General features: G+C 47.1%; 13 protein-coding genes across 13 annotated transcripts; 7 read left to right on the forward strand and 6 right to left on the reverse strand.

Moving 5' to 3' along the window:
• Positions 1-3,390: 3,390 nt before the first annotated feature.
• On the forward strand, positions 3,391-4,011 carry PPTG_09492 (hypothetical protein; the record flags this gene model as incomplete). Its single annotated transcript, XM_008904495.1, has 1 exon — positions 3,391-4,011. The coding sequence occupies one exon, from the start codon at positions 3,391-3,393 to the stop codon at positions 4,009-4,011; it is 621 nt and encodes a 206-aa protein (XP_008902743.1).
• Positions 4,012-4,235: 224 nt separating this feature from the next.
• Positions 4,236-6,903, reverse strand: PPTG_09493 (hypothetical protein; the record flags this gene model as incomplete). The annotated part of the gene is made up of 4 exons (XM_008904496.1): positions 4,236-4,968; positions 5,027-5,866; positions 5,938-6,128; positions 6,196-6,903. The coding sequence occupies 4 exons, from the start codon at positions 6,901-6,903 to the stop codon at positions 4,236-4,238; spliced, it is 2,472 nt and encodes an 823-aa protein (XP_008902744.1).
• Positions 6,904-7,380: 477 nt separating this feature from the next.
• Positions 7,381-10,842, reverse strand: PPTG_09494 (serine/threonine protein kinase; the record flags this gene model as incomplete). Its single annotated transcript, XM_008904497.1, has 4 exons — positions 7,381-10,075; positions 10,140-10,223; positions 10,287-10,355; positions 10,442-10,842. The coding sequence occupies 4 exons, from the start codon at positions 10,840-10,842 to the stop codon at positions 7,381-7,383; spliced, it is 3,249 nt and encodes a 1,082-aa protein (XP_008902745.1).
• Positions 10,843-11,564: 722 nt separating this feature from the next.
• PPTG_09495 (hypothetical protein) lies at positions 11,565-13,411 on the reverse strand. The gene is made up of 3 exons (XM_008904498.1): positions 13,092-13,411; positions 11,874-13,005; positions 11,565-11,814 (listed from the first exon to the last, which is right to left on the reverse strand). Exons 1-3 carry the CDS (start codon positions 13,305-13,307, stop codon positions 11,678-11,680), a joined length of 1,485 nt encoding a protein of 494 aa, XP_008902746.1. The 5' UTR covers positions 13,308-13,411; the 3' UTR covers positions 11,565-11,677.
• Positions 13,412-13,898: 487 nt separating this feature from the next.
• Positions 13,899-14,778, reverse strand: PPTG_09496 (hypothetical protein). Its single transcript, XM_008904499.1, has one exon. It carries the CDS (start codon positions 14,569-14,571, stop codon positions 14,140-14,142), a length of 432 nt encoding a protein of 143 aa, XP_008902747.1. The 5' UTR covers positions 14,572-14,778; the 3' UTR covers positions 13,899-14,139.
• A 257-nt stretch (positions 14,779-15,035) lies between these two features.
• On the forward strand, positions 15,036-15,314 carry PPTG_09497 (hypothetical protein; the record flags this gene model as incomplete). The annotated part of the gene is made up of 1 exon (XM_008904500.1): positions 15,036-15,314. One exon carries the CDS (start codon positions 15,036-15,038, stop codon positions 15,312-15,314), a length of 279 nt encoding a protein of 92 aa, XP_008902748.1.
• A 370-nt stretch (positions 15,315-15,684) lies between these two features.
• On the reverse strand, positions 15,685-16,252 carry PPTG_09498 (hypothetical protein). The gene has a single exon (XM_008904501.1). The coding sequence runs from the start codon at positions 16,245-16,247 to the stop codon at positions 15,810-15,812; it is 438 nt and encodes a 145-aa protein (XP_008902749.1). The 5' UTR covers positions 16,248-16,252; the 3' UTR covers positions 15,685-15,809.
• A 220-nt stretch (positions 16,253-16,472) lies between these two features.
• On the forward strand, positions 16,473-16,921 carry PPTG_09499 (hypothetical protein; the record flags this gene model as incomplete). The annotated part of the gene is made up of 2 exons (XM_008904502.1): positions 16,473-16,607; positions 16,670-16,921. 2 exons carry the CDS (start codon positions 16,473-16,475, stop codon positions 16,919-16,921), a joined length of 387 nt encoding a protein of 128 aa, XP_008902750.1.
• Positions 16,922-16,980: 59 nt separating this feature from the next.
• PPTG_09500 (hypothetical protein) lies at positions 16,981-18,138 on the reverse strand. The gene is made up of 3 exons (XM_008904503.1): positions 17,840-18,138; positions 17,233-17,780; positions 16,981-17,164 (listed from the first exon to the last, which is right to left on the reverse strand). Exons 1-3 carry the CDS (start codon positions 18,119-18,121, stop codon positions 17,095-17,097), a joined length of 900 nt encoding a protein of 299 aa, XP_008902751.1. The 5' UTR covers positions 18,122-18,138; the 3' UTR covers positions 16,981-17,094.
• Positions 18,139-18,427: 289 nt separating this feature from the next.
• Positions 18,428-19,399, forward strand: PPTG_09501 (hypothetical protein; the record flags this gene model as incomplete). The annotated part of the gene is made up of 4 exons (XM_008904504.1): positions 18,428-18,718; positions 18,788-19,179; positions 19,251-19,272; positions 19,358-19,399. The coding sequence occupies 4 exons, from the start codon at positions 18,428-18,430 to the stop codon at positions 19,397-19,399; spliced, it is 747 nt and encodes a 248-aa protein (XP_008902752.1).
• A 23-nt stretch (positions 19,400-19,422) lies between these two features.
• PPTG_09502 (hypothetical protein) lies at positions 19,423-20,054 on the forward strand (the record flags this gene model as incomplete). The annotated part of the gene is made up of 3 exons (XM_008904505.1): positions 19,423-19,607; positions 19,673-19,868; positions 19,938-20,054. The coding sequence occupies 3 exons, from the start codon at positions 19,423-19,425 to the stop codon at positions 20,052-20,054; spliced, it is 498 nt and encodes a 165-aa protein (XP_008902753.1).
• A 1,142-nt stretch (positions 20,055-21,196) lies between these two features.
• On the forward strand, positions 21,197-21,920 carry PPTG_09503 (hypothetical protein; the record flags this gene model as incomplete). The annotated part of the gene is made up of 2 exons (XM_008904506.1): positions 21,197-21,484; positions 21,588-21,920. 2 exons carry the CDS (start codon positions 21,197-21,199, stop codon positions 21,918-21,920), a joined length of 621 nt encoding a protein of 206 aa, XP_008902754.1.
• Positions 21,921-22,009: 89 nt separating this feature from the next.
• PPTG_09504 (hypothetical protein) lies at positions 22,010-23,083 on the forward strand (the record flags this gene model as incomplete). Its single annotated transcript, XM_008904507.1, has 3 exons — positions 22,010-22,275; positions 22,351-22,887; positions 22,960-23,083. The coding sequence occupies 3 exons, from the start codon at positions 22,010-22,012 to the stop codon at positions 23,081-23,083; spliced, it is 927 nt and encodes a 308-aa protein (XP_008902755.1).
• Positions 23,084-24,611: the final 1,528 nt, after the last annotated feature.

Genomic DNA, 24,611 nt, shown 5'->3' on the forward strand with positions numbered 1-24,611 from the left:
CCCCCCAATGCTTCACTTGGTTGGTGGTGCAGGGTACAGACAGACAACACTTTCAAAAGTATTTTGATATGTTCTCCCGAAATGTTCTCACCCGTGCATGGTAAAGGGCATTTTTCTCTGGCGACTGGCAAACATTGACCCTCTGTCATGTTGCACGTTCTGGTAAAGATCCATTGGCGACTAATGCGAAAAGTACATAATGTCGACGACGGTAGCGTCCATGAGGCAAATAAGCGATCAGCGTGTCGGGTCACGTCAAAGGTTGGATGTTCCTTTAGTAAATCTACGACTGCCATTCCCAAGTATCTAAGGGCAATCGCCAAATATCAGGTTAGGAATGACCAGGGATGGCAAAAGAAAGTCAACAAGAAAACTGTAATCTTCTTTGTCTTTTAAAAGACGAATGAATAAAAGAAGACTTGCCATCCCTGGGGATGACAAACAGGGCAATATTCCAGTTCGGGATAAACTGTGCATATGAAATTGCGAGATATATTGAAGGACTGGTGCAATGAGGCAGTTCGACGTATAACCTAAGTGAGCTCATTTAACGAGATGGTCGCTGAGTACGAAGGAGAGTCCGATAACGCTGGTCAAGCACTACACACACCCCGTAAACGATATGAAAACGCACAGAAGCATACGTCTTGATTCATTCCGGTGTCAGGAAGGCGTGCAGGTTCATGATAGCAGCAGCTAGCAAAATGTTACGATGGTGATGCGTAATGAACAACCACAGTAAGTGGCTGCAGCCACCCAGATATCACACTTGACATGTCGACAAAAAAAAGCATGTTCCAAATTCCAAATCAACTTTCAGTTTAAAATAGACCGTAACGAATTATCCAGAGTAAACTACGTTATCCAACCATTTTAATTAAATACAGAGATCAAAGCTGCCTCATGTCCACCAATGAGTTCTTGATGATGATGACAATATTCACTTCTCGAATCTGGTGGCTACACACTGCACGCAAGAAAAATATAGCTGAACACGTTTGTAATCCAATTTTTCAAGTGGTATTACTAATGTTGACAATCGATATTCACGATTAATACCGCCTAATATCATTTTATGGGTTATTAATCGTTATTAACGATGAATAATGGATTTTAACGGTGACAATTGAAATGGATTTCGTGTGAACTACACACGCGAGGTACTTCAAGATCGTGCCAGGTGATATTAACCCTGAATATCAACGTGTAAATTGGAATGTAAATAATTATAACAACGTTTTTAACCGTGAATCCCCACACTAGGTATTATTTACACATCGTTTGCAGAATTATAGATATCGGTTTCATAATTAACAAAATTTATCTGCCTTAAGATAGGAAGCCACCACGACTAAAGATGTGAAAAGTATTCGATAGGGACGACCCATACCGACAGATTTTGAGACGTCGGGGTAGCACGTTGGTCACGGTCGTACCTGAGTTGGTCTATTTGCTCACGTAACGCAGGGACTTGTTAAGTTCTTCGAGGCCTAAAAAGGATTCGAAATAAGTAGCAGTGGAGTATAAGAGTTTGCTGATGGGCTATTTTAACAAAAACTTATTCTATACTTTAAAGTCTTACTTCAGACGTCATTCCTGTTTCTGCTGAGCATTAATGTCTGAATTTAAACCTAAAAAAATCCTATTTTTAGTATTATATTTTTGCAAGCTTATCTTGTAATATAAAATAAAACTGCCAGTTTACAGCATTACTACTCGTGTTATTTTTATTATATTAAGATTTACCTAATATGGTAGGTTACTTTTAAGCTAATCTTTGCAAAAGCTAACTTTTACAAAGATTTGCTTTTGCAATTTACCAATCTTGTTGACCATATATTAGAGTAGTTCTTGAATCAAGAATCTTGATTAGGAAATACGTATTGCAATCAGTTATTAATACGTACATGGTATTATCTAGATGTACCACGTAATCCGGTTAGTGGATATAAAGTGATTACAGCAAGCAGTTTGTAATCTAGAAACAAATAGAAAATATCAATACAAACGCTTTACAACAGTTTCGTATCCATGTAATTTCTTGACTTTATCAAGTTTGCCTGATACGCTGGAAGAGTATACTGGAAACAAAACACTTCCTTCCGTTGCAATGTAGCCCTAGTTGTACCATCCGGTTTGTGTGGGAAGGTGCGAATACCCTATGTTCGAAAGATATCACGTCGTTTTGTTCTGAAATGCTGTACTAAGGAATATTTAGCACGTATTTTTTATAAATAGGTGCAGGATGATTTTAAATCGACCCGCAGAGTTGTTGTCATTTGTAGGCGGACACACACATACACATACACACTACATGAGTTACAGACGTTTATATGTAGTGCATCTTGCCTATGCTTGAGGTTTTGAACGCGGGTTTCATCACAGATCAGAGCATGTCAAGTACATTAATGCTTAGGTGAGCCTGATTTGGGGTTTGTTTTCTGCTTACCCTTCAAATTGGGAAAGTAATGTCCCATGGCATACGCTCACCTTGTTGCTCCAAAATTCCTCCGAGTTGTGCAGTTGTACCTAATTCGCATCGCTTACGTTCTTGGTATTACCTATATGTACCACGTAATCCGATTACTGCATAGAGGATATAATACGATTACATCAAATAGTTTGTAATCTAAAAAAAGAAAGAAAGAAAGAAAGCGCATTGCCTATCCATGTAAACTCTTGAGTTCCCGATGCATTTGAAAAGTATACTGGAAACAAGAACAAGATGCATTACTCGAAATCCAGCACTGGGTTGTAGTTGCCTATTTATTGGAAGGTCTATATTCTGAATTTACTATTCGGTTGTGCTTCTTATATGTATCATACCGCTTGACTCGGACGGTTTACGTATTGAATTGAAGTTGTCGCGGTTTGAGATGGCTAACTATTCCTGATACCGCAAACGTTTGAGTACTGAAGAGCTATGAGTTACCCAAATGCAGTGCTGGACGGCTTGAAAATGAGCCTTACCTCTGTTTTTAGGCAAAGTATCACACACACAACATGTGGCGTTTGCATGCTGGTGCATCTTGCCCCAGAACGGGCGAAAAACCAACTATCTCGACAATATAATCGATGCTTATGGTTTAAGATGTCTGTGCATTGAACGCGGGCTTCAACACTAATTCAAATATTGTCTGAGTTTTATAGGAAAATATACAGGAAGGGCTAGTTTGTGTATTGTTGTCTGTTGGCCCTTCAAGCTGGGTAATTAATCTGTCCCATCAGTCATCTCTAGTTGTACCAAAATTCCTTCGAGGTTGTGCAGTTGTAAAAAATGTTACCTAATTCGCACAACAAACATACCTTATAGTACATCATCCAGCTGAAAAAAACAACTGCATCACAATTAAATTGCTAGAAAAGCAGCCTTGTGTACGCACTACTAAAATGCGTCGAAGCTCTTTCTTAACACTGCTTCTATTTACCTTCCATAGCGTCCTTGTAAGTGCCGAGAACACATATCAGAGAATATCCGACTCCGGTGCCAAGAACACGAATCAGGGAGTATCCGTGAAATCCGACTCAAGCCTCGCAGGACTTCAAGCAGTCGACGCGCATCAGAGCGTTCAGGGCGACCATACAGCAGTTCACGCAGATGCAAAGCCCGACGGGAGCGCGGAAGAAGAAGCTCGTGGTCTGAAAAAACTATTTAGGTGGAAGCCCAAGAATGTGGCGAAGTTACAAAGGAGTCCAACGTTGATGAAAGGAGTGGAGCATCTCAAAAACAATCCAGCGCTCATTACGAAGAATCTCAGGACTATCAACAAAAGCAACCCTACGGTGGTGAAAAGGTTCGAGGCTGTAGCGAATAACCCCGGTGTCGTGGAGTCTCTACAAAAAGCTCCCAAGGCACAAAGCGCCAAAAAGCTGAACTCATTCCTGACCAAGGACGAAGATCTCTCCGACGATATCGCAGAACTTGTATGGGGCCTCGTCGTCCTCTTTATTGTTGGCAGCCTAGTTGGTACGATATCTTGGGCATTTGGGCAAGCCTTTCGCGAGCCTTGAAACCCTTTCCGTTTCTAGCAGCTTTACCTGTTGAAACCGAAGAGTTCTAGAAATTTGACTTCACATCAGCTTGGAGTATTTTTTTCTCCACAAACTCGTTTATTTCTGAGAGGAGGTCTGTCAACACCGATCAACGATGAAGAAGCATTTGCTAAAGATTTACTATTTGAGGCTAATGTGAAATAAATAACTAGGAGTACTTTTATTTGAGTTTAGTAATGCCCTCAAGTAGAGGATGAGTTCGTACACCCGAGCCAAGCCTCCTCTACTGGGTCACATGGTTCTCCCACACCCCGTTGAATCTGCAGCTTACGCATCGCAATGTACCCCGATGACGTAGAACAGTTGATGACCATCATTCGAGTGTTGTAGCACATGCCTTCTACTCCATTAAGCTTGCAATTCCTATACTTGACACCATTGCACAACTCGTCTGTCGAATACTTGGTTGGAGCGGCCTTTTCATGGCTAAATGGGGCATCAGAGGGGGGACAGACAACACCTCCAAACGTTGCAAGAGTAGCATTATCTTCTGCTGAAATGCGCTCATCCGTGCATGTTAAAGGGTATTTCTCGCCAGCGATCGGTAAACATTGACCCTCCGTCATGTTACACGTCCCTGTCAAAAACCCATTGCAACAAATGGCAGTTCGTGAGGACAGAATAAAATGCTGCATACTCTTGAGAGGTTGAAGCGACGGCAGCGTCGCAACACGAGGAAGATAAGCAATGTGCATGTCGGTCACGTCCGAAAGACCGACGAAACTTGGGAGTTCCTTGAGGGAATCCATGACTGCTAATGCCAAATATCGCAAGTTTTTCAGCTTTGAAAGCGACGGCACTTGTTCCAGATCAGGATGAACGCCGATGTGGAGGAATGCGAGGTGTGACATGGTGTCAAAGATTCCATCCGCCACAGTATGAAGCCTTCTACTTGTATAATCTCCCTCGATGTGTCTGTAAGAAAATGATGGTTAGAAATGAAAGTAGACTATAAACGTCAACGGATACTTACAAATATTCTAGGCGGGAGAATTCCGATACCCATTCTGGAAGGTGTTCTGTTTTAGTGTAAGCTAGAATCAACTGTTCTAAATGACCGCAGTTCTTGAGCTCTTCAGGTAGTTCTGGAACAGCACGGTTAATAATCTGCACAATTCGCAGCTCCCCTGCTATAGCAAGTTCTGCCAAGTCGCTCGTAGTGTCAACAGGATTCGTCCATTCAGCGTAAGTCGTTGGTGCGATTTGGCGGTCTGCAAACACCAGACAAGTGCAATCTTTCTCTCCGTAATTCCACTGGTAACTTGCGAGGACACACTTATCGTACTTGCTGCACAAAGCTGTCGTCGACTGTACCGCTCCAATTGAATACACGAACATACAGATCCCCGCAATTAGGAAAACCAGCGAAAGAAAAAGTTTGGGAATGAAATGTTGTCCAAGTTTTGGCTTTGAGATCGTGTCCGACAGCCTCTTCGTGAGGTATGCTTTGATAATCCCCGTTTGAGATTCTCGTTGTACTGGTTTTACCGACGCCCTCCGCTTGCGCTCAGCCTGTCGCTCGTGGTGGTTATGAATCAACGTCATTACGATCTTTCGCCACTTGTACAGCGACAAAATATTCAGCGCAGACTTGTAGAAAAGCGTCGAGCCCACCGAAAACTGCAAATAATGAAATGCACTACAGAAACTCGAAATTTGTGATGGATCACCATATATGCGAGCAACGGTATCGAACGATCCGACACCAAGTGTTTCCATTTTCGTTTGAAATGCGGCACGATCAAAGTCAAATGTGTCGACGTAGTAGATTAGCACCACGAGTGGAGCGAACACGGCAAAGAATAAATCAAATCTAGCCATATGACAGTAGAATACGAGGCGTTTGTTAGTTCGGGAAAAGGAATATAGTTCAAAACATCTTACGTGTAGTACAGTCGAGCGATGATAAGATCGGGATCCGCCACATAATGCTGGCTCCGATAACAAGTTACGAGCCAATTGAAGAGCAACAAGACTGAATAATAATAAATGATTGCAGTTGGGAAGCCTTTTCGAAGATACGTTGCTAGAGTGAGCGTCTGGAAAACGAGTTTAGGAAGATCCAGCGCCGCAGTCTAAATCGACAATGTCAGCACAAACTTAGACTTATTTGTACAAAAATAACAGCATCCATGTGCTTACGAAGTAATGCTCTCGAATATCCGCCGGTAGTTCGTGAATCCACACGACAATGCGCTGAACGAGACCTCCTTTCGGTTTAATTTGCTTCGTCACCACTTCAGTTGCAGCTTTTCCAGAAATGCTATCAAGTTTCAAATCTTCTTTCGGGGCACCAGCACGGTAGAAAAACGTCATCGTGACCGCAAGAGCAGTGTAACCAATACCGAAAATCGTCAACAGTACAACCGAAGACACGACAATCGATTTTTCAGGTTTCGGGAGTAACCAGAACTCTCCGTTATCGAACTCGGTGGTGTTCATGATAGCGTTGGCGATACTATCCGCATGAATTTGAATGGCCGCCATCATGAAAGTCCAGGCTGCTGAGACGATGAACATGATGATCATGGGAACTCCAAGTACACCGAAGACATCGTAAAAAGTGGCTACCTCAGTAGCTACAATGTTAACGACATGCGGTGCGAATTCTTGCAAAGATCCCGTCCATGAGCTTTTGGGCGACAAAGAGTTCCTCACAGATGGGCGTGGGGACTTGGGTTTATGGGGTTGTAAAGAGAAGGCATCTTCGAGGTTTTTGTGTTCGTCCAAACCCGCAACTTCGTCCGTTTGGTGAACCAGCAGGTCTACTGGATCTACTGTTGCAGACGCTGCTTTAACGTCGGTAGAATTCTCCTGGCTTGGAGAGGGAGCGTCATCCCCAGGCATCATGCTAGTGAGGTCGACGTCGAGAGAGGACTGCAGTGGAATCAATAATAGTAGGAAGCCGACTTTTCAAGTGTCGACCAAATAGACTCAACGTCTCATCTTGTCCAATATCGTACTCTTGAAACGCACTGAGTTTACAAGAGCAAATCGAAAGAGATCAAATGTCATCTACGTTGTGGTTAGTTAAGATTCGGAAAGGTACCTTTCGCGATGACGCTACAAGCTGAATACTTCGAGGTACGAATACGAAAAATTCGATAGATACATGAAATATGCGCTGCTCTCAGTGAATTAAGATCAGCAGCAGGATTTCAATCTTCGACGTTGTCGATTTTACTGTCTAGATGTCTCTGGTCATGGTGTCATCCTCAAGCTGTCATAAAAAAATATAGAGGGAGATAGCTACCTTTCATAGAATGTCTAGGTACGAATCCACTTTTCTCACTTACTTTTGTATATTTGATTCATGACATCTACATATTAACTTTCTTGTGGTGCGTGGTGGCTGCACAACCAACGCGTACGGCTTATTGTTTCCGTACTCTCGCTAGATACATCGCAGCGACGTAAAGCTGCCCAGCTGCTGCGTTCATTTCGAGTCAAATGGTCTTCATCACTAACCAAAGCATCCAGCAGGTTCCGAACGTGTTCGCGCTTGTCCTCACTGAAAACGAGACCGGTAAGTTTGTCAAGCACTTCCTGTGCCTTCAGCCGATCTCGAGATTGTAATTGCTGCTCCATTGGTGCTAGTTCCATTTCGTTCACGGGGTTTACGGTGGCAAGTTCCATGTGTTCCAATGCGCTGTAAAACGTTCGCAGTTCTTCCCATTGCCGAGGCCCCGAAAGTCCGCTAACTTCCTCAACACTTAATCCATTCGACAAACTTGCACGCGCCTCGAGGAATAGCATCGTTTCTCGTACCAGCGGCATCACCAGAGACAGCAACGAGGACGATACACTCACTCCATACTTCGTAGTAGTGGCGATACTGCACGGAATAGCAATGCCAGATTCACTCGACTCGCATATAAAGACGAGTGGAAAACGCAGTTCTTCTGCACGTTGTTGCTGAAGTCGCTTGAGTTTAGAAACCCATTGATCTTCCGAGAAGAAGCTGGCACGTTGTGTCAAGTCAATTTCGAGCTCCTTAGGCGGTAGGAATAGCCACAAACTCGGCGGCAAAGGCTCCGGAGTGATGTCACAAGAAATCGTTAGTTCCGCCTCGAGTTCGTTGGATACTTGATCGTAACTGTTATTTTCGCGATCTGGCCCTCCAGATAATAGAATTTTGCTTGATTCACATGAAGAGAGCAGCTCCTTCTCTTCAATAATTGCAGATAGCATTCGAGACGTGACTAAAGTCAGTCGTGACACCTCGCGTTCCTTGGGTTCAAACACAGAATGCTTAGAAATGGACTCGATCGAAGGTCTCGATGTCGAACAATGGTTCAAGCATTGGCGCAATAGGTCTTGCATGTCGTCGTTCGGCACAAATTGAGTAATTGATCGCTCAAAAAAGCAAGGTTTTGGTTGTTCTCCGTCGATACTTAGATGTTCAAACACATCGTGAGTTGTTAAACAGCCCTTGAACTCTTCTAGTTGACGTCCAGAAGCGTATAACTTCAGAATAATCACCCCAAGACTCCAGATATCCAGTGAAGGCGAAGTACGACAACTTGCTATCTCATCCAGAGTAAGAGCAGCCAGCTCCGGTGCTATACATTCCGTTTGACAAACACCAATCAGATCCGTATCTGGACAGGGAACTTTATGTCCTGCTCTCGAGGCATGTTCAAGACCCCAGAACTTCAAACGTCCGTCCGGTGAACACGCCACAAGGCTGTCTGTGTCCAGTGCTCCATGTACGAGACCTCGTGTGTGTAGAGCGTGAATTGCAGTCACTACACGGAGCACTTGCTGTTCCGTAGGCTCACGAGAAGCCTTCGAATATCCACGTAATGTAGTGCAGTCAGGTTGCTTCAATACCAAGATACAGCAATTTAACTTGACAGAGCCGACGTTAAGTTCGTATTCCAGTGCGTCGTCGACTAACCGAGGCGCAAAAGCTCGAGAAAAAGCATCGTTCAGCAGACACGATAGTGCATAACTCTCACGACCCGCAAGATCAGCGTCTTCTTCGATAAAAACCTTAAGCACGAGTTGTCCCAGGGGAGCAGGATCAGTTGAATCCTGCGAGACTACATGGTGACAGTCGACGAAAAACGCCAGCGGAGTCTCCTCAATTTGGGTTTCTCGGTTCAACGCATACTGACAGGCGTTTACAGTCAGTAAAGCTTGTCCAGCTTCGTTGGTTTTGGTAGCTAACAGCGTCTCCAGTGCTGATCGGAGCGCATTTCGGGCTGCGACTCGTACTTGAGCTGGAGTCGCACTCGCCGTGCTGTAAGTTGTAAGTAGCTCAAGAGAGTGATTGCTATCGCCGTTTTCACGTCTTGTCACTTGTCTCTTCCTATGGAGTTTTGGCACTTGCAACGGAGATATCAAGTTGACGTAGCTGGCACTGGAAAAGGCCAAAGTTTGCCGAGTTTGCTCTGAATCAGTAGGGGACATTGGGATGATGAAGCACGAGTCCCGGTCTTCGACATCTCGATTGCCTCCAGTTGACATTTGACTCCTAGAAAGTTCACTCTCGATCGCAGTAAAATGTCCCGAAGTCTCGGATCGTTCACGTGTAGACTTGTCGAAAGGATGTGGAAGCTCTAGAATCCCATCCGTGTCTCGCTGTTGGAATCGTCTGCGCTTGCGAAGGGCAAAACCAAGCGTGATACCGACAACCAGAACGGCAGGGATGGCGACGGATAGAATGGTGATTGGGAGCACGTTCCCACTGCTATTTTCTTTGACGGTGGCGGCGTTCTCCTCGCTTCCAGACGAGGTTGACAAAGGGAGATAAGCCGATTCTGTCTTGTTACTCGCAGCTTTCGCAGTGCCCACAACCGAGTCTCTCTCTTGTTCGTTGGAAGAATCTAACATCGCAAGTAAATCACTGTCGAGGAATAGTAGCTGGGAATTAATCCACTCGATCAACTGCTTCTTGTGAGCAGAAGTCTCGGTCGATAAATCCATAGTGTTGTTTCGCAGATCAATGGTAGAAACTCCACTTGGTAAATCATAAATGAAAACTGGGATTTCCTTGAATTCGTTTTGACGAAGGTCACTGAAATACAAAACAAACTCGTTAGCAACATAAATGATCTAAAACGCAGCAAAATGAAGCTTACAGTAAGGAAATGGTCGATGTTCCTATTGTGGAGCTGTCTGCAAACTCAAAAGAAATACTGTCGAGTCCGCAACCCACGATTGAGCTATTAATCAAGCAGATGTGAGCAATAGTGCCTACAATTTCCATGAAATCTATGCTGACGTACATTTTCTGGATGGCTGCTGGCAGCATCAAATGGAGATCCGTCTCAGCAAGTGGAATGCCCTCCAAATGGCTAGTAATGTTAGCAACAGAAAGATTTTCGTGTTAGTACGACCAGCACTTCAGAAGTTAAAGCAAACAAACAAATAAAACACTTACAGAGATTGGAGAGCAGAGAGCTCGGCAAAAGCTGTGGACACAATACTCACGGGGGTGGTCGGCTTGAAACCTGAAGCAGCTAGTAGCGAAAAATCCGCAACTGAAGGCGAAACGAGTACACCGACCTCGGAAAAAGTGGACGAGAGTTTCAAGTCCGATGCAGATGCAACAACGGACGCTCCACTGTCCACGTAGAAGTTGTTCACCAATAATGGATCGAAGTACGCCGACGATGCGGTAGCAGTATCCTCATTGATGCACCCGACAGTCCACTTAGTCGCCGACTGTGATCCGAGTGTTACGCGGTCGCACGAACTTGATGCAGCTGAAGTTGTGATTGTAACAAAACAGCTCCAAACCGCGAGCACCAAACCTGCCAGTACGATCTTTGTGGATTGCATTGTATGATATGGCAATTCGATGAAAGCAACGAAGCTTAATCTCCCCAGATAATGTACGCGCTCGGCGTAAGATTAGCTTTTGTTGATTGTGCAGGAGGATTGATGCAAAATGAGGAATCGGGTGGGAACGGCGGAGGAATCCAAGTGAAACAGCTCGACGTTAGAGCTCCCAATGGCTCAACCCTCTTCAGCCGCCTGGATATCGAGCTGAAGGGGTCAATACTGCCTTCAAGAGGCATCGGGTGGACCTTGACGACACTGTGTGTACAGTTCATTCCGTTTTCCAACGGCCTCTGATTTCTAACCAACGCAAAGTCTCATCCGTTGCTGATACCTTCACGACCAGCTCAATTTCGTTAGCTGCAATGCTGACATACATCTTACCACAGCGAGTATTATTAAGAACCCCAAAACACTCATATTCATGACTCCGGCATCGCAAAATATGCGAATACCACTGTATCCACGCAACAGAGAACCAAATTGAGACGAGAACCGATTAGTGAAACGTCAACGAAGTAGACCGTTCAAGACTTTTGTGTCGTTTCGTGCGCAACGTTCGCTGCGTCCATTCATCAGCGTCGCTGAACTTCTCGCTGAACGGAAAGGGTGGACTGATATTTGGCTGGTCAACGTGACTTGGTGACGTCAGGATCTGTGTGACGATTTCAACTTTGTTGTTGCCTTTCACTATAATGACGTCTGCAACTACGAAACTTAGGGCGTCTTTTGCCAAAACTATAATAAATGATAAGCAAAAACAAACTCAGTTGTATTGAGTCACACGCTGAATTCTTTGCAGCGCACCAGTGTCTTCCTGTCTCGCTTTCTCTGTTTACACGACTCCCTGACGGAACATGGCAGCGGCCACACTCATGAAAGCCGTGATGTTCGAACCGACGTGAAGGTCACCCGCAGCGTTGAACTCCTCGGCCGTAGCAGCCACGCGATCGTGAAGTTTGTACATGTATTCTGTACAAGCACATCGAGTTAGCATCACTTACAACCACCAGATATTGACTAAAACGTACCTTTCACGATCTTGTCCACCTCGTCGTTTGACAGCTGCGTCGACGATCCCAGACTCTTGGTAATCAGCGCGAACTGGCCGCCGTTGGACGCCTTGTTAGGACCGAAAGCCAGACCGTGCTGCTTGATGAGACTAATGGCCTCATCCGTGCAGGGGAAGTTAGCGCCCTCAAAGATTCCCTTGCAGCCGTTCTTAACTAGCAGACGCACAGCATCAGCGTCCACGTCGTTCTGAATGGCACACGGGAAAGCGTAATCGCAGGGCGTCTCCCACAGGCGGCCTTCCTCGCTCGGATGGTAGTTGGCCGTAGTGGACGACATGATGTAGGCCCCAAGACGAGCATTACGCTCCTCCTTGATACGCTTAAGCTCCTCTAGACTCTTGCTCGAGAAGCCCTGGTCCTCAATCACGTAGCCAAAGTTGTCGCTCATTCCAATGGGGATAGCTCCAAGGTCCAGCAACTTCTGCGCAACATTAAGCGCCACCGTGCCGCTGCCCGAGATGAGGCAGCGTTTACCCTTCAGCGTCTCTCCACGGGTCTCCAGGATACGGTTCGCAAAGTGCGCGACGCCATAACCCGTGACTTGTGGGTAGTGGTAAGCTCCTCCGCTCAGAATTCCTTCCGTGCCTCCAGGGTGCAGTTGACGCATACGTTTGTACTGTCCGAACATGTATCCGATCTCCTGAGGACCCACACCGACACCTGCAGTGGGGACATCCGTGTGAGGGCCAATGTAGTTGGCCAGTTCGGTCATGTAACTCTGGCAGAAGCGCATGATCTCGGACTCGCTCTTGTCCATGGGGTTAAAGTCCGATCCACCGTGTGCACCACCGTACGGACCGGCTAGGGCATTGCGGAAAATGGTCTCGAAGCCAAGGAACTTGGCGGTTCCGTGGGTCGTCTCCGGGTGGAAACGCAGACCCCCCATGTACGGACCCAGAGCACTCGAGAACTGCACACGGAAGCCGCGGTTAACGCGGCTACTGCCCTCATCATCGATCCATGGGACACGGAACTGGATGAGACGCTCGGGCTCCATGAGTGTCTTCATGACCCATGCGTACTTCGGGTAGCGATCGAAGACGGGGACAACGGAATTGACGAAGTTCTGAACGGCTTGGACGTACTCGGCCTTTAGAGGGCGGTTGACAACAGTTAATGGCGCGTTGGTAAGAGGAAATACAGGGCTTCATTTTGAGCCACGAGGGGGCTTCGTACCTGGTTGGGATCACGACGAATGACCTCGTCCGTCAGCATGTCCGCGGCCTCCTGGCCGTTCCGGAACTTCTTGTCGCCGCCGCGACGGAATAGTGGCTTGTTCTTCCAGTGTTTCTTGCCGTGCGTGGTGCCATGCACGTCCGACATGAGCGACGAGCTGGCGCGCGCCATTGTAGGCGCCACGGGCAGCGAGCGGCGAGCGAGAGACGACAGCATCGAGACCTTCTAGGGAGATTTTACGAGACTGAAGATCGTTGTGGTGGTGCAGTGTTGGTTGCTGAAAGACAAGGAGATGTTGCTGCTGTTGCGTTAAGGTTGCTTGTTGAGGACTATGGTGCGCGATGGAGACGCAGTTGCGCAAAACCTGCATGGTCTCAAGATGAATATAACAAGTGGATATGGCAGGGCTTCAATTGTAAGGAGACAGAATCAACAGGTTGTTGCCAATTTGTTATTTATGGAACCTTCAGAATAAAGATCCTATAAGTTTTGCAGATGTGGTACCGTCTTTGCCGCATTGTTTGTGGAACCAAGGTTGAAGCATCCCCAAAACTGAAGTCACCTCTTTGCTTGCTTGCCAGGGCGCTGCTATGTCAAGTGTTATTTATTTGTAGAGGACCCGTCCAGAGAATGGGAGCTTAGAATTATACTTGAGCACATGTATGCGTGTGGTTAGTTCAGTGCTCCTTAAGATGCTAGCTCTGGAGCTCTAAGACGTTGACGACAGCTCTGGAGTTCAAGACGTTGACCATAAGAGACGCACTCAACACCATAAATCAATTCTGGAGAGCGTCCACGTACTCACGGTTGGGATGGCATCAAATTGCAAACGATAATCGTTCTGTGTCACTCACCGATATCTTATCAAAAGATCGAGTTATTTTTCAGGTATTTTTTGTATTTTTATCGTTACTGGAGAAGCACCATGCGCTCCTCAAACATGCAGGGGAGACTACGTGCCCGCTGCTAGTTTGTCGCAATGAACTCTATTCAAGCAACGAGCACGTCACGCGGAACTGCGCATTTGCAACATTACAACTCCAGGCGCCTACAGGAAGTAGGTCACGACGGCGGCGGTCACAGCGGCGACGCTGCCAGCAGCCACCGAGGCGGCACCCGACGAGCCCGAAGCCGAAGCCGAAGCCTCCGACGAAGCCGTGGAGCCCGAGGTAGTGGCGTCCGACGAGCCCGAAGAGGTCGTGGTGGTGCCGCTGGAGCCCGAGGTGGTGGCGGCGTCCGAGGAGCCCGAGGTCGTGCCGACCGTGCCGCTCACGGTCGAGCCGGCAGCAGCCGAGCCAGCGGCAGCAGGGGCGGTCGTAGCAGCAGCGTCCGTGGCGGCCGACGAAGCGGTCGAGGTGGCGGCCGAGGTGGTGGCCGTCGTGGCAGCAGCCGACGAGGCAGTCGAGGCAGCCGTGGAGGTGCTCTGGCCGGCAGCGACGGCGATGACAAGAGCAGCAGCGAGGAAGCCGAAGACCTTCATGATACTAGATGGAGAGTGGGGTGGAGGTGGTGGAGTAGTAAGCTGCTTGGCAGTTGCTGGCAAAAGTGAGAATGAGGAGCTGCCAGCCGGGCGAATTTCAGCTCGGATATCTTCCAGCTGCTACAGAGACTCGAGCCCTACCGCACGGTGCTTCCTTCTTCTACATGTTGCGACCGACCAACAAGCGGACGTCTTTGTGTTCCCGCATCCAACGTCATAGTTATGATCGTGGGGTTGAAAGCCCGTGCTAATGTTCTGATTGGAGAGGTGGTATAGTGAAACCAAGTTTGATTAAGTGAGCTTTTGCTCCGAATAGAGCGCTGCTAGCTTCAAGTTGGTTGATCGGACGAAGGTGCAAGACAAGACGCAAAACTGCGAGCTCATTGGAGGCGCTCACGCATCGACAAGGTCAATTGTGGACACTGTGACAGACTGGCGGCTGGCACACCGAACCGAGCACGCCAATGGTGCCAGTATGGTCATACCAGCTCGGCAACAACGTGCTTTACACGCACAGAGCTCGCGAACACACATCCGTTCGTAAACTTGAGGAACAGGACGCCTCGATGAGGTGTCCGGATGTCATCCTCTATGCTGGCCGCGCGCTTGCAAATCGCGAGCTTCTCCGAAAGACTCTTTCGGCATTCGTGCGCCGTGTGGTGCCACCGGCTGGCGGTCGTCGTGCACACAACTTCATGCTCTCACAGCCTCTCATGGTCCCGCTATCGACAGACGATGCTTGAGAGGCTAATTTTTCGCAGCCATCACAAAGGCACAACGCTCAGGTCTCGTCAGCTCGACCATGGCAAAGGCTTGCCCCCACGTTTGACTCACTTGCACGCAGTACGGCTCTCAGCGGGAGTCTCACATCGAATGTTCACGCGGTACCGATAATACTGGCAACACTAGCGCATACATGTATACATGCACGTGTACACTAGCAAAATACAAGCAGATATGTACCGCATAAACCAAAATCGTCAATCACTGCACAAGACAAAGCATCACTTTCAGAAGTGTGTTCTTTATCTGTGCAGCTTTGCAAGATCGATCTCTGATTTCGATTGGGGAAAATGTAGCCAGCTGTGCTGTGAACGATGCGATGCAACACGAAAAACGTGCGTCGAGATTATTATGCAGACCCTATTGACCATCTTCAAGCTAAAGAACTGACTAGGAAAATCCACTGCAACCACGCGCTTGTCGTATCGTGGGGATCATGCGTGCGTATCTTCTTATCAGAGCATCGCAACAAGTCCCAGGGCCAGCCCCGCTGCGGTCCACGCGCCAGTCGTCGCGAGGATAGAGGCACTCGAGTTTTCAGTCGGAGTTGGCGTGCTCGGCGACTCCGTGACCTTCTTGGGCTTCCTGGTGGGCGTCTCAATCTCGCCAGCGCTTCCGAAGCTGCCACTGCCACTGCTGTCCGTCATTGGCACCGGGTTGGCATCCCATGGAGATTGCGTTGCCGGTGCAGCGAATGCTGGTGGGGATGGAGCAGCAGGATTAACTCCACCAGGTGCAGCAGTCTGTGGTCCAGTGGTCGTCGGCGGAGTAGTAGCGGGGACATTAGGGTCCGCCACCACGCTTCCAGATTGTCCTCCCGCAGTAGTGTGGTCTTGAGCAGAAGCGATGGCAATGGCACTCAAGAGCAGAGCAGAGAACACGCCGAATTTCATCCTGGTCGAAGCAAAGTAGTGAAGAGTGGGGTAAGCGGAGCGAGGCAAGTGCAGATATGTGAACCGCGTATCCAAGGAATTAGTCGGCGCTTTGCCATTAATCGACCAATTCGATTGAAAGCTTGATCTAGGCTTAGAGTGATGGTAAGAGAAGCTGCCGGGTCCCAGCTCCAGCTTTCAATCAGCAAAACTAAGGCAGAAGTGGGGGGAAAATTGCTCGTTGATATGAGCAGACAACAGGAGGATCTATGGAAGAAGCTCTGCTTGGCGAGACCTGGACGAGACCCGGTCTTTTACAAGCCCTTGGCCGAACAACTCGAGAATCTCAACACCACTGACGATATCAAGGAAGAGGATGTTGTAGAAGGCGACGACATATTCCAAGTGCTGTTAACTTCTTTTCATCACCTGGCAGACGTCAGGCCAGGGAGTCGGATACAGATGAAGAAGATCGACTTGAGTGCGATGGAGACATCCTTTTAAAGACGCGATGGAGTCGTGTCAAGCTGGAAGAGAACATTCTCAAGACTCCACGCCCAGAGGAGTTTTCTGACGAATGCATTGAGCAAGCTTCGCCAAACTCACTAATGATGCTGCGTTGGGTGGGCACGCTGCTACTCGGTGTTTCTATCCTGCTGACGTGGCCGATTGGCCTGGCATACCTGCAGGGTTAACCTTCTGAGCTTATTTACACTCCGAACGTTAGTTCAGGTTCATAAAAAAAATGGCAGAGTACGAGAAGCGCTAATAAACGCAGTATGTTGCTAGTCATTCACGCATGCATAGTCGAATCTGATTACTTCTTCCTTTTCTTTTCGTGTAAGCTGGTCAAACAACCACGTCATGGTCACCGATATCTGGTCTTGCCGAACGAAATCCGCTTTCCGTGCATCGCACCAGACAACTTGTCCGTAAGTCTGATAGCACAGCACAAAGAAGCGTTAAAAAGCCATTCGTATCAAGACGCCACCATATTTACAAGTACCTTAGAAGACCGCGTGTCTGGGCAGAGTTTGGCAGTTTGTTCACAAAAGACTTCATGCGCTCGGTAAAATCTAGGAGCATCTCAAGATGCTTCTCTTGTCCTGACATCTGAATGATCCATCGAAGTATATCATGTAAGACGCCGGTGATTTGAAAGCGCTGGCCGTAACTGCGATCTTTATCCAGGAACACTGTCAGTTCCCGAAGCAAGTGAGGAATGTAGTGTATCCGCTCTTTTGGTGGCAGTGCGTCGACTTCTTTGACGCGGTCAATATAATATCTCGGTGGCTTGGCTTCCAATTTCCGTCTCCGCGTAGTAGCATCGACTTCATTGCGTGTATGCGAGCTTGTCTTCGACTGTGGCGCGGGAGTCATCTCTGTTGTATTCTTCGTTTTGACCTGGGTCAATTGATGAACACCACCTCTACTTTTACTCTGTGACTTGGATCCCTCAATCTGAGTATTTGCCACTGATTCTGTATCTCCCACAGAAGATTTCTTGAGGTCTTTGTGGTTTCTCTTTCGTTTCTTGTCATCCGCCGTAGTATCCTGGATAAATACTTAGCTCAACACCACATTCAATAGAATAGCAACCATCATCGACGTACCACAGGTGCGCTCACTGCTATCTTTCGCAGCCCTTTCTCCAATTGGCGTTGCATGACAATTGTGTTTGTCAACAGACTCGAGCTACGTCCAGTGCTTGACGCGCAATCTTGTTCCAGCTTCGAGACTGCAGTGCGTACCTCCTCCAATTTTGCAAACGCGGCCAGCACATCGTTTACCGCTTCGTCCAGCGCTAAGAACTCCTCATGGAGTACGAGATTCGCAGTTGTTTCGAGCTCCTCAGCCGGTACAAGCACCAAGACACGTTCGCAAAGAGCTTCCATGACACAACGGAACGAAATGATTGGTCAGCCCAAGAAGGTTACTTTTTAATGTAGCCATCTACCAGAAATGGCTACAGTTCGAGTTGAAGTGAAGTCTTTACGTCTGGCAGCCAAAATATGCAGGCTTGAGGCTCAACTTGAGCGGTTCAAGGTTGACAACTCTGAGCTTAATAGTTCAGCTATGTGTAGCATCGCAGTTTAAGTTATACTAGTAACCTACTTCCAACATCATTGCATACTTTCCCGGCAGCAACAACGTACCCCTCGTGTGTAACCCAGTTACATTCGTGATTGCCATTCGATCCAATGGACTTGGAATCGCTTTACGAGCGCGTCCTGAGGTCGGTCCCTGAGAATTGTCTGCAAGACAGCTACAATGATGTCCTGAAGGAGGAAATCTTGTTAATTGACCGAGCGGTGAGCGACGTCTCCGCCGCGTTCGCCAAGCTGGAGGAGATCCGCGATGCGATGGACAAGCTGGGCAACGGATCAACTGGAAGTCGCAGTGCGAGTTTGGTGAAAATCATGGAGAACACGCGAAAGATGCAATGCGAGCTCAATACGAAGCTGGACAAAGTCATCTCGGGAATGATGGCAGTACGTTGAATGCACCGAAGTTATCATAACGTTAAATGAATGTTGACAAGTTGTGTCTCCGTGCCTCAGACTGGCCAGAAGCGAAAGAGAGAGCTGGAAACTGAGTCACCTAAAGGAACAGTGAAACTTCCACCTCGAATGATAGGCGAGACCGGCAAAAGTCAAACTTGGTCAGGCACCCTGAGCAAAGATAATTGCTTAGATGAGATGCGGAAGTTGACCCAGATGACAGTGCTTGAACGAAACGAGCACGTGCCAGCTGTACTGCTTCAACTGAGAAACATTATCTGCGAGATGTGTTTAGGGAGGGGAATTATCATGATGAAGTACATGGTTTTATGGGCCAATTTAAGTCTGGGAACGAGAAACCTGCTAGAGGGATTTCGCAGCTTTTGCGAGGCCGTGTCGCCGCGGATAGCTCAGATTTATGATGAGGCTCCGAGACCACTAGGCTTAAGGAGGTACGTGCTTAGTTAGAAGGTTTATATCTGCAGGGCATTTACACTTTTACTTACAATTCATTTTGTTAAAGATTGCGCGACACATTACTGGAAGTAGTGGAGTACCAAATGTCACTCGAAAACGAGGAACTGAGTGAAGAAGTGCGTCTCACCTACGACCTTTATGTCTGACTTTTAGATGCACTGGAACCTGAAGAAAGAGCGCACCACTTCCCTCTAGCTGTTTCCGCGCTTAAAGATGAAATGTCGTGTGGTTCTTCCGGCAATCGGCCGATCGAGATTACCAAAGCAATGAAGCTGGTTGGAAAGTGGGCTCAAGATGCTTCTCAAACTCCTCTACCTAGTCATTTGTGCGACGATCTTGTCGAAGAAGGGAAAGTGTATGTCAACAAGTTGTCAAGCTTTCTCATCAAAGCCGACCTGATCGGGTAAAACTGCGATTTGTCTTTAGTCGGCATGAGGCGATTCTGACGGATTGCTTTGCTTTGTACAGGGCGCTCAGGAAAATCGAATCTTCTACCCGTGATGTGTTCCAGTCGACGGTGGAAGAGAGAGCGGCGAATGCATTGAGCTGGACACGTCAACTCAAAGAGGGCGCATCGGTGGAGGATGTCGACAAAGGTATTTTACTTCTGGACGAAGTAATCCGGCATCAGGAAGAGGGTTGGAAACCACGAAACAATGAGGATGTACGCGAATGCTGCGATATTCTAAAGTTTCACTCACTGACACTGGATGTGGGTCCCTGTCAAGGACAGCGGTTGGCGGTGATATCGAAGTGGAGGTTAAATCGTTACCAGACTAAAACGGACTCTGGCAGTGCGACGGCAAACAATCCGAAAAAGATAAAGAAAGAAAGAGGACAGCGAGGTTAATCAGACCGCAAAGAATGACTCAGGCCAGGCAAGTAGCTGAAAACGTCATTTTAATGCAGATATCGCATTATTACAGTAGTTGACCAACTTTGTGAATATTATACTTTTTTTTGCCAGGTTACGATTGTAACCCATTATAGGTTTTACAATGCAATTATTGTCGATTCGTACCCCCAATTGTGTCCATGGACTTAGCGGCATTGATCAGTCAGGCTCCACAAAATGACGGAACGGTGGGCCTGAAGAGGAAGTGTTTTGGCTGGATCGCCGACTCTTGCGATTTGGTGGTTAATACTTGCTACGTTTCCGTGTTTCTGGGTGATTTTAGGCTACATGACGCCTTAGTCACCTTGCTCCGGGGCCAACATGACAATCCAAATTATGGTACCTGTCTTAGCATTGATCTTCTGGTGTTGCGCATCAACGCGATGGCGGAGAGTGACAGAAGACAACATTTTCCCCCATGTCGTCGATACGCTAAAGCAAGAGATGTCACAAAAATCTCCTGGGATCAAACCCGTCACCAAAGCTCTGAAAACAGTGAGACAGTGGGAGAACAGGATCCTCAAATTGCGGGACTGCGCACTCAGTGGGGTGAGCTGGCTGAGAGAATACAGACGTATGCCGATAGTGTTCTCAATTTTGTCTCTAGAGCCGAGCTTTACAGGTACGATTAGATATCAAGCTTCCATTGTACTAGTAACTCTGAACTAACCGTTATTACGCCCTCGAAATCGCGCAGTGAAATGCGTAAATTCAGGAATATGGCTGGTACACCGTCTACTGAAAGCAACCAAAAGAAAGTGAAGAGACTTCAGGCTGAAGTGAAGCGTCTGAAAGGCCGAGGCAGGGCGAACAAAATCGGCGATTGCATTTTGCTTTTTGCTTTTTGCTTTTTGCCGAGATCCTTCAGCATCGTGACAAAAAATGGCAGCCCCGAAAGAACCCCATTGTTTCCGATTGGTTTAGCCGTATATTGGCATGCTTGGAAACTTTGCCACAAGGGAAGGCTAGGCATCAGCATGGGATTGTACTGAGGAAGTGGAACCTAAATAAGGGTATTTCACCTGGTCTGGAGCAGGAGAAATTTATACGTTGAACATAAACAATTTCATGTACAAAACTCTATTGGACATCGTAGCATGTTTCCGTTGGACGAGGTTGACGCGCAGTATGAGCGCATTGTGCGTTTGATCCCTGTTGAGGAGCTACAGAGCAGCTACAACAGCGTGTTACATGTCGAATTTTCTTCAGTGAATAATGCCGTAGACGGTATAGTGGCAGTTCTGTCCCATCTGAAGGAGGTGCGCAATGCAGTAACCAAACTGGAGAAATACAAGCCCCAGCGCAGTCTAACAAAAACCATGGACAGAACGTTAGAACTACGACGGGAACTGGAAATAAAGCTGCAGAGGGTAACACAGTTGATGGTGAGTGAATTCAAGAGGTTTCCGTAGTACATACTTCAGTACCATTTATTACAGTAGGCTTGTTATTTGGTGTATTTGCTGATCTGTGGGCGGTATTTGATAGGAAGCAGCGAGTGTCAATAGTAAAAGCCAACGCTATGAACAAATTGGGTGTTCTGCCAGTACGGTGGTGGACAACGAGGAGTCCGAGTCCGAATCGAGTTCGGACTCGGATTCGGGCTCAAGTTCTGAATCGGAAGATGAAGATGTCTCAATTGACCCTCGACGACGATTTCTTCTCCAACACACCAAAGATGTTGAAAACGATGTTGGAAACTGTGCGGGCGGCCTATTTACTGGACGGAACAAGTTGGTTTCAGACTTGGAAAAGGAAAATGCTGCTGTTGTTCGACCTTCGCGGCGATTGAATCTATTGTCACCTGCAGACTCTCATTGATTTTATCTCGCGTCGTTAACAAGGCAGACAATGGCGGACGGGATAACGTGGTAATTGCTACCAAGACGAGTACACAATATATTGAGATAATGGAGAAGGTGGACAGGATGGCGGTGGTGGAGAGATACTCACACATACGCGATGTACTCCGGGAGATGACGGATGTGGTAAATAAGTACGGCAAGGAAAAACTACACAAGCGGGATGTTGGAAATATGATGATATACGCGTTACGGTGGCTTTCAGATTGTACCAATCAGAAAAAATTGGTGGATGCATACGAGCATTTCTTAACGGCGGTGAAAGCGTTTGAGGGACAACTTCTAGAACCGACTGAGAAATCGTTGCTGAAAGGGTACGCCACCGAAGTCTGTTAATCTGTATACTTAAGTAGTATGATGTGTATTAACGTTGTAGTTTTGTTACGTAGACTGAGTACGAAGTTCTCTCGACTTTTGAGCCAATTAAGTATCCCCGAGAACGGAAATGATGAGCCAGAGGAGGCTAACCTGGAGGAATCCAAACCTAAACATGACGGACCTATACCCACTGAGCAGCTCAATAAAGCACGTGGTCGCAGCGAAATGGTTACCTCCGAGAGAACTCCGCTGCTTTCGAAGCCTTTAAATGCCGCTGCCAACGAGAAGTGTGCGCCGTTAGTAAGATCTGCTGGACCACCACCGAAAAAATTACCGGCTTACTACGCAATTATGCTCAATGACGTAAAGCAAGTGCCGATTCAACTCAGAGCTCCTTGCGTTTCGCATGCTCTACTCCTGCTGAAAAAGGCGATGATGACAGATGCGGTTGGCGAACAAAAGGCGGATATATCTGACTCCATTGGTGGAGTCCTCGATTGGATCACGGAAAGCTCCGATCTGGAGCATGATTTTGAATTGTATCACGATTTTGCTATCGTCTTGTTTTCATACACTTTACAGCACCCAGAGACTGAGGAGCTGCAAAGGTAGGCACTTATTTTCTTTACTACTTCAAAGAAGTACCATCGAATTGTGGTTTAACATTCGTTTTGTGACAGGATCACAGACCAGTTTTCCGAAACAATTGATAAAATTCGCTCAGAAGGATCGCGTTTCCGCCTAACGCATTTGAAACACCGCCTTCACCTTGTCGGGTGTCTGAATTCCCTTCCTCAGCTATAGCGGTTGCAGCTGATCTTTTATGTGTATCGAGATACTTGGACTCGACTCGGTGCGGAACTGGTTCGGCGGCCTGTGTAGAAGATTAGCAAGTATGAAGCAGAAGTTGGCTCGGAATCTGAATCGGATTCTGAGTCGGACTACGAAGATGAGAAAGAGGCTGTTGGTGGCAGCGAAGCTGCATGGAACGCGCTCATGGCTACGGTATCTTTTGATAACACTTAGAATTTCATTTAATTCATCCATGGGGCGCCGCGAGAAGCGTGGTCGGCGTCGATTTGTCTGTGTTTCCTTTACTTTTTCAATGTCTATTCGATGCCACTTCATTTTTTGACTCACCACATTTGAAAACGTAAATTATTGAGCGTGATGGCTACGAAAGAAGAACAAGTTTGTTGTTGCCAGATTATCACCAGGATTTCAAATGGACAGATTCTTGACATTGTATATCGGTGTTGAGTAATGCATTCAAGCGGTGAGGTGAACTCGCTATATTTGTTATTATTGAAGTCACCTTACCGTACGGTTTCTTAGCTCATTCGAAAAAAGGTAGGTTCCTTCACGAACACTTGGTAACTCTGTGTGCTCACAAATATTGGACTTCCGACGTGCTTCTAGATGCACTAGTGCGATCATATGCCGATTTTGCTTTGACTCGGAGCTCCCATGAGCTGTTTGACCTATAGTGTGACGAATTTGTGTATGCATACACTATTCGTCATTTGGTCACACGTCATTCGACGACTGGTAATCATTTGACCACGTCATCCGACAATTGGTCAAATGGTACCACAGAGTTAGTTCCAACCTGCAAAAGAGTATGATAGAGCAAACTAACTTTCAATTCAGCTCTCAATTTACTTTTAAGTACTCACTACCTCCGTAGTGTTACTTATAGCCCCATTACTAAAAATTATTACCAGAATATGGATACTACCATTTCGCAGTTTGACGCCGACGCGAGCTGGACGCCGATGAGCTGAATGTCAAGTGGTCCTCAAGAAGTCACAACACTCGCAGACACAATTAGCCCCTGCTCTCGATGCTTTAGGCGTTTTGGCGTCGTAAGCGCCTCAGCGATCATCTACGATGGGACCTTGGGCACGTCCAATGATCTGGTCGAAGCTCTGCAGCAGCTTGAAGCAAATGCAACGAACTCAGAAACATATTGAACAGTATAAACGAGATATTTCCAGCAAAGACGACAGAGTGGTTGTTCAAGAAACTATGGAGATCAACGAGGACGATACGGAGATGAGGACGACACGACTCTAGTGAAGAGTGATCCAATGAAGCTACACTCGAATCACTACAACGGGAAGAACAAGAAACATCGACCGTGAAGCAGTCACACCGCAAACTTAGTAATGACATTGCTACGAAGGAAATTGTAAGTATTCGTGTTGTAATGGGCTCGCTGTGTGCCCGCTACTTCGGCTTACACTCTAGCGCACGTGTATGAGGAAGCGTAGTTTGCTTAACTTAGATTAACTATACTTACGTCTCGTAAGTATAGATTTACTTAAATAAG

Source organism: Phytophthora parasitica, assembly GCF_000247585.1.
Source record: "Phytophthora parasitica INRA-310 unplaced genomic scaffold supercont2.18, whole genome shotgun sequence".
Taxonomy (NCBI): domain Eukaryota; phylum Oomycota; class Peronosporomycetes; order Peronosporales; family Peronosporaceae; genus Phytophthora; species Phytophthora nicotianae.

Coding starts and splice junctions, on each gene's coding strand:
- PPTG_09495 (XM_008904498.1), bottom strand. CDS start 13,307: ATGCTGTCGTCTCTCGCTCGCCGCTCGCTGCCCGTGGCGCCTACAATG. Junction 13,006..13,091: donor TTCGTCGTGATCCCAACCAG/GTACGAAGCCCC, acceptor CGCCCTCTAAAG/GCCGAGTACGTCCAAGCCGT. Junction 11,815..11,873: donor GGTGGACAAGATCGTGAAAG/GTACGTTTTAGT, acceptor GTGCTTGTACAG/AATACATGTACAAACTTCAC.
- PPTG_09496 (XM_008904499.1), bottom strand. CDS start 14,571: ATGAAGGTCTTCGGCTTCCTCGCTGCTGCTCTTGTCATCGCCGTCGCT.
- PPTG_09498 (XM_008904501.1), bottom strand. CDS start 16,247: ATGAAATTCGGCGTGTTCTCTGCTCTGCTCTTGAGTGCCATTGCCATC.
- PPTG_09500 (XM_008904503.1), bottom strand. CDS start 18,121: ATGGAAGCTCTTTGCGAACGTGTCTTGGTGCTTGTACCGGCTGAGGAG. Junction 17,781..17,839: donor TAGCAGTGAGCGCACCTGTG/GTACGTCGATGA, acceptor GTATTTATCCAG/GATACTACGGCGGATGACAA. Junction 17,165..17,232: donor CAGACACGCGGTCTTCTAAG/GTACTTGTAAAT, acceptor CTGTGCTATCAG/ACTTACGGACAAGTTGTCTG.